This window comes from Crocodylus porosus, unplaced genomic scaffold (assembly GCF_001723895.1).
Source record: "Crocodylus porosus isolate Cpor-Errol unplaced genomic scaffold, CroPor_comp1, whole genome shotgun sequence".
NCBI lineage: Eukaryota > Metazoa > Chordata > Crocodylia > Crocodylidae > Crocodylus > Crocodylus porosus.
This window is the reverse complement of record NW_017728915.1, coordinates 25,364,250-25,370,943: the sequence shown is the minus strand read 5'-3', so window position 1 is coordinate 25,370,943 and position 6,694 is coordinate 25,364,250. Positions and strand designations below refer to the sequence as shown.

Here is a 6,694-nt window from a genome sequence, read left to right as displayed (position 1 = left end):
TTAAAATGACAAGAGACATTACTGGTACCGTCCAGAAGTTATTTAATTTAAAAACTAAAAGAAACACCAATCAAATTTGGTCTCTCAACTAAAGGGATACGGTCTACTTAAAATTGGTTAAAAATATACTTGAAAAGACTTTTTGCAGTTGAGACGGTTAAAATCTTCCCATGAACTTTAAAAGGATGTTTTATCCTTTGTGACATGTGAAACCCAAGCATTACTGTACTGTGTGCATGGAAGAAGTAAAACTGACTTTCTCTGTGTGCTAAAATAAATTCAGAAAACAATTGAAGAAGAAGAAAAACTTCTAAAAGCTCATTGTTTTAATAAATTGGTATGTAAATAAGATCTACATGGCATAGAACCCAAGACCGGAAGAACTGGGATTATTTAGGCTGGAGGAGAAGAGAACGCACAGCAATTTGATAAGTCATCAAATACCAAAAAAAGGGCTGTTATAAAGAGAATGGTAATTAACTGTTCTCTTTGTCTCCAAGGACAGGACAAGAAGTAGTAGGCTTAAACTACAACAAGGGAAATTGATGTTGGATGTTAGGAAAAACTTTTATGTATGAGGATAGCTAAGCATTGGAACAGATTACCTAGGGAGGTTAAATAAATATTTGGCTCTAATGGTTTTGCTAGGAATGTTCCTGTCTTGAGTACTGTTTGGACTAGATGACCTCCTGAGGTCCTTCCAGCCCAGTTTATCCTGTGATTTTAGTTAGAGATGACTTATTATGACTGACTTGCCCTTTAACAATTTGTAATAAATGGCTGACTTTAAAATGGAAAATCCGGTTTCTTCTTAACATGCAAGTTCTGAGGAGAGGAACCCTTCATGCTTTGACTAGTGCAGTAGATAAAGGAGAGAGTGGTTTTGAAATTTGTTTTAAAGCATACTTTAGAACGGTCAACAAATTCTGTTACTGATGTGCATTCCTGGACGGTTAGTTTTGAAAGTGAACTTGATGATTTTTCCCATATTCTTGAAACAGCCTGAAAAGAGAGAAAGTTTCAAATAAAATAATTAAGAGACTTCTAAAAGTTGACTGGTAGCTTTGGTCAGTCCAGTCAATGAGGATGATACAGGTTTCAATGCGGTCTGCCGCATAGAGGAAGAGCATGATGCTATTGAAAGGGATGTTGATGCCTTCAGGCCTTCTGATTTTGTTTTTGTAGATGTGAAGGAATAATGCAAAGAGCTCCTTACTCAGTAAAGAACTGTTCTTATCCAGTAAAATGGTCTTTTTAGTTGTAAAGCATGCCATTTAATTGCACTAGCAATTCACTTGAAATGATGTTGTAATATTCCACCAGTAAGTGATATTTGCAGAGGAAAATCACTACTGTGGGCACTCCACAGTAAAACGGAGGGCTGCTCTTTGCCATCTCCTCTGCCCCCTACTGCACAGACCCAGGTATTTCCGAGGAGAGTAACAACATTGTCACTTGTTTCCACAGTAGCCCTAGGAGTTCACCAGCAAATGTCTTCCTCCCATATAACTGAGGGATTTTTCTTTAAATAATTCACATCAGCTTGGTATGATTTAACTGAGTTAGGGTGTTTATATCCAACAAGACAGAATAAATAGAATAGAATTCTCTTCCTTCAGCATGTGAAATAGGAAGAGTTTTCTTCATCCAGCTCAGTACTGAAAAACACAAACACCAAAAGAAAATTGTCATACTTTCTGCTCACCTGGACCAATGCTCTCTGCAGATGTTCTTCATCTGCACCCTCTTTACCCCTGGGAGCAGATGGAGATCCAGTAATTCCACTTCTCAGTCTGTAAGGCAACAGTTCTTAAAACTAGGAACGTCCTGTGAAGCTAGCCAGACAAGAGCTTGCCTACAGACTGACATGAAATGAGAGAGAAGACAGCAGTCTTGGAAGTCTGTCTGATGTATATTGGCCTCTAATAGTTCTTTCAAACAGGTTATTTGCTGTGTAGCACTCAGAACTTAAATTAAATTGGGACCTACGTGCTGGAAAACATTTTACACTGCATGTGTTAATCATGGTAAAGCATTTTGAAACGGTAAAGCACTGTCCAAATTATCATTTTCAGTAGGTGTAAATCTTTATGTGGAGAACAACACAGATAAGGCTGTGAGGCCTTGGGAGAGGTTTCGTAGTTGGTAGGGTTGGAAGGGATCTTCACAGATCTTTCAAGGAAGTGTTCAGTTTTTTATATTATTACGGCTAAACAGCTACAAAAACTTCTAATTGTCCAGCCTGGAAATCTGTTTGCCTACTTCTTGAGGGAGGACACCTGAACCCTGCTATGGCTTTAGGAACTGTAGCTGGAATCCTGTTTAGCAGTCCAGCCCAGCAGTTTGCTTGAATCCCATATATTTAGTTTGGGTTTGTGTTTATCCTCTGTAATTTTGCAGCTAATGAGGGACTGATGAAGGGGAGCTGCCAGTTCATAACCAGGTGAGGTTGGTAGCTAAAAAAAAAAAAAAAAAAAAAGATTCCAGTACAATCCTTTAGCACAAAGCGAAGTACAACAAATAGTGAATTGGAGACCAGAGGAAATCTGTTATGAAAGCCTATTGACTCTCTTCTTCTTATACAGTGTATCTAGATATTGTGTACCTATTCATCAAGAAGTCACTTTTCATTTATCTAGTTATTTGATACAGTTTGTTGCTTCAGCAAGTATTTATCTGCTGCTGACTGGCATTTATTACTGGTGTTTGTTTTTCTATTTTGCTGGGGTAGACAGCCAAGCTTAAAGGATTAAATAAAGGATAATTACAGTAGAAATAGCTGAATGTCAGCAACTGACTGTCAGACTACTTTCTTTTTTTTCTTTTTTTTTTTTTATTATTATTATTATTCAGTTGGCTCCGACCCAGAGTTCGCCCGTTATGTAGCTGGGGTCAGCCAAGCTATGCAACAGAAAAGGCAAGCACAGCACGTTCGTCGCCCAAGCAACACGCGTAGCAACTGGCTTCTTCCTGATGATCCTCACAGAACCTGGCCTTTTCCTGAGTATTTCACAGAAGGGTAAGAGAAATCATACTGGTGGCATCCTATCGATGTCTGGCACGTTTTACCAGAGCCCTGACAACTTCCATAATGTCCCTGCATAAAACACAGGTTGAACCTGGCATAAGAGTTCTTTAAATTACTAGGCATAAATTATTAGCTGTCTGTTTTACATTCCAGTAACTGTCCACATAATACATTCTCATTTCTACATGTCCCTTGCTCGGTGCTTTGACTAGATCCTTTATTGCCTTAGCAACTTCCATAGGATGTGTCTAGCCTTATCTATCCTCATGGCCCTCCATGCCAATGTGGGTCTCTATAAAGGCCAGTTTGTCCAGCCTCAGAAATGATCTAGTTGTTATTTTTCAAAACCTTTGCCAACCCAGAAAAAGTGGTGACAAGTTTTTATCCCTTGTCTGTTCTTTGTTTACCAGTAGTCCACAAGTTTTGGGTGAGCAATGAGCTGCCACGAGCCCTGCACTTTCATTGATGCCATAGGCAATCCCACTTTGGCCCACTACAAATGCCGAGCTGCTTGTGTGCTCTTCAGTTACCAGAGCTGAATCAGCCCAGTCTTTGTGGCACAGGGAGGAGGTAGTACTGCTTGGAAGATGGCCTTCCTTCTGATGGCCCAACTCCAGCTTTCGATGACCATCCAAGGTGCTGTTTTGCCATGGGTAAAAGCTCAAATACCTGACAGCTGCTTTATCTGTTGGTTATACAAACTAAGGATGATGATAAATTTTAGTCCTTTCTCCTGGTTAAGTGCCTCAACTCTGGGTCTGACCCAGTCGAAAGCCTTTGAGCAGTATCATATAGCTTTCAGTACTGGGAGTCAGTATGTTGCACCTACTTGCAGACCCTGATCCATCTGTGGAGGGAGATGGAAAAAATCAGAAATAAACAGGAAAACTGTCGTCGTCATCATCATCATCATCATGTCACAAAATGAAAATAGTAGTTCCTCTTGATCCAGGAAGGATCTGCATGAGGGAGAAAAGATCCCTCAGCGCAGATCAGCAATAGAGTGGAACCAAGAGTTTTAGCTCCAGCACTACCATCGAACTGTAAGACTTACACAGGGCCAAGGATTTCTGTGGAAGCTTGAAGCGACTCGGTAGCATCCAGTACTGAGATGCATAGGTCAGAGTACAGGAGGTAGAAAGAACACCCTGCCAGGAAGCCATTCGGGGAATTCAATTCACTAGTCTCAGCTGGCTGAAGGGTTGATGTTGTAACCCTCCTTTACGATAATTAAACTATTTGGTGAACAAATAGCTCTACAGCTGTAGAGCTCTACAGCCGTGCCCAGCCCAGTCAAAGTAGACTGCACCTTCCGTAGCTCATTTTGCAGACCTTTTGGCACCAAAATGTTTTCCAGCACTAGAGGCTGAACATTGCTGTCAGCATTTCCTCCAGGACCAGTAATGCTTTAAGAAGTCAGTTTCTCCTAGGAGCAGATCCCATAGAGAGAATTCCCTAACATGTCAGAGAAAAGGGATTCTACAGCAGCTACTTCCTAGTATAAGAAAGGCGATTGTTAGCCAGTCTGGGACCTAAGAGAGCTCACTGTGTTTGCAAGCCCAATTCAAGAGGGCAAGGATTTTTGTGGGTGATATCTTCATCCTGATTTTATTACAGCCATGCAGTTTGTCCAGTAAAAGATATTGTCAACAATAGTGCTCGCCTCACACAATTTGTGAACCATCACAACTACATCATTAACACTGTTGATACAAGGCAGTCATTCTGGTGGCAGTAATATCCTCCCTATATCAAGGAAACTGGTTTGTTATCCTTTGGCCAACAGGCTGCGTACCCTCATGTCACAATAAGATGTTCCCACAAAAAGTACTTGATTTGTGGTAGGTTAGGACCGCTATCAATTCAGGGTCCTGCTGCTCAGTTTATAAACAGCTGTAAACATTTTTCATCAGTTTCCTCTCAGAAGTGGGCACCCATACACAAAAGCAAGTGATAGCATACCTCAACAACTGACTTGAGACTGAATTAGGTTTCAGACAACCTACAAAGGTCTGCGGATCTATTTATCCATCGTAGTTGATTGGGGCTCCTTTCAATCATAAGAAACTGACCTTGGCGCCCATCCAGACTTATCCAGTATTGTGAGGGTTTGCCTGGATTACATTTGCAAGGACTATGCTCCTACAGGACTGCTTTCAAACACTGAGGGAACTCATCCTATTGATTGAGAAATGTCCATCAATAAGTGAGGATTGTCTATGCACATGGTCCCCTGCACCCTTTTGATGCCACAGGATCCCATGCAGACATGTCTGTGTGCAAATTCTTTCCTGGGGAAGAGACCCGCTGGATCACTTGGTTATGAACCCAGGCTGAACCTCATAGATAACAGGTTATAACAACCTTTCCATAAGTTTGGTTGGAGCTAATCTGGCCACAGTCTTGGCCTTTCTCCCATCAATCGGGATGGTATGTGTTCTCCCTCAGTTTCCTTAAGGGCTTGTCTAGGGCTTTCCCTCAGACCAGTCTTGCAGCAGAACTTAACTCTGATTCTCATGTTCCTAATAAAATCACTGTTTGAAATGATGACAATAAGATGTCAGTTGCTTCTCTCCATAAGAACTTTCATGGCTGCAATTCCATCAGTAATGAATGTGTGAAATCATAAAACTTAAAGTAATAATACCTTTTAGCCAGATAAAGTAACTCTAAGAACCCATCCCATGTCCCTGCCCAAAATCAGAATTTCATTTGGGGCAGTAGGTTAACAAACTGGTACTCTTCTCAAATCCTTTGTCCTCCTGTGCCAAGGCTTTGCTATGTTTTCTATATGTGAAGGAGTCACTATCTTTACATAAACGCTGTTCACTGTTCAGAAAGTCTCTCTGGCTGTTAGTATCTATAGCTGAGAGATCTAAAACCACAGTGATCTCATCTAAGAGATTATCTAAATGGATATTGGGCTGTGTAAATTTATGCTCCAAGACCACCACGGTAAACCCAGCACATTCCACCAGAGTCCTGTCAGTTTCCATCGTGTCCCTGCCCGGTATTTCATAGAATCACAGAAAGTGAGGCTTGGAAGGGACCTCAAGAGGTCATCTGGTTCAGCTCCCTGCTCAAAGAGGACAATCCCCAACTAGATCATGGCAGCCAAGGCTTTGTCTAGCCAGGTCTTAAAAACTTAACTGATATCCATAACTGATATCTTCTTGTTGCTAACTGCAGCTCCATTCATATTTTTTATCACAGAGTCATAGAAGAGCATAGGGCTAGAAGGGACCTCAGCAGGTTTTCTAGTCAAGCCCCTTGCTCAAGACAGGATCATCCCTAACTAAATTGCCTCAGCCAAGCATCAGTCACACCTGCTCTTAAACTTCCAAGCATGCTGATTTTACAACCTCTCTAGGTAGTCTCTTCCAATGCTTAACCACCTTCATAGTGAGAAAGGTCTTCCCTGAAGCCTATATGTCCTCTAGTGCAGTTCAGGATCATTGCTTTTTAGTCTCATCTCCTACAGTAGAAAAGAATTTACAGACTGTCAAAGAGGGACCGTCTTCTCTTCTCTAGACTAGACAGCCATCCACCAGTCTGTATTATATGCAGTTATTCCATCCTAAGTGTAGGACTTTGCACTTGTCCATGTTGGATTTCATCCAGTTGATTTCAGACCATTTCTCCAGTTTATCCAGCTCATTCTGAGTT

At 41.2% G+C, this 6,694-nt stretch overlaps 1 protein-coding gene across 1 annotated transcript in view; it reads left to right on the top strand.

Annotated features, from left to right (window-relative positions):
• The window catches only part of KIAA0355 (KIAA0355 ortholog), a 104,228-nt gene that overhangs the window by 91,836 nt on the left and 5,698 nt on the right, over positions 1 to 6,694 (top strand). The window contains exon 11 of the mRNA XM_019535863.1: positions 2,854 to 3,019. Coding sequence (XP_019391408.1) covers positions 2,854 to 3,019 — 166 coding nt within the window. The remainder of the gene's footprint in view (positions 1 to 2,853; positions 3,020 to 6,694) is intronic.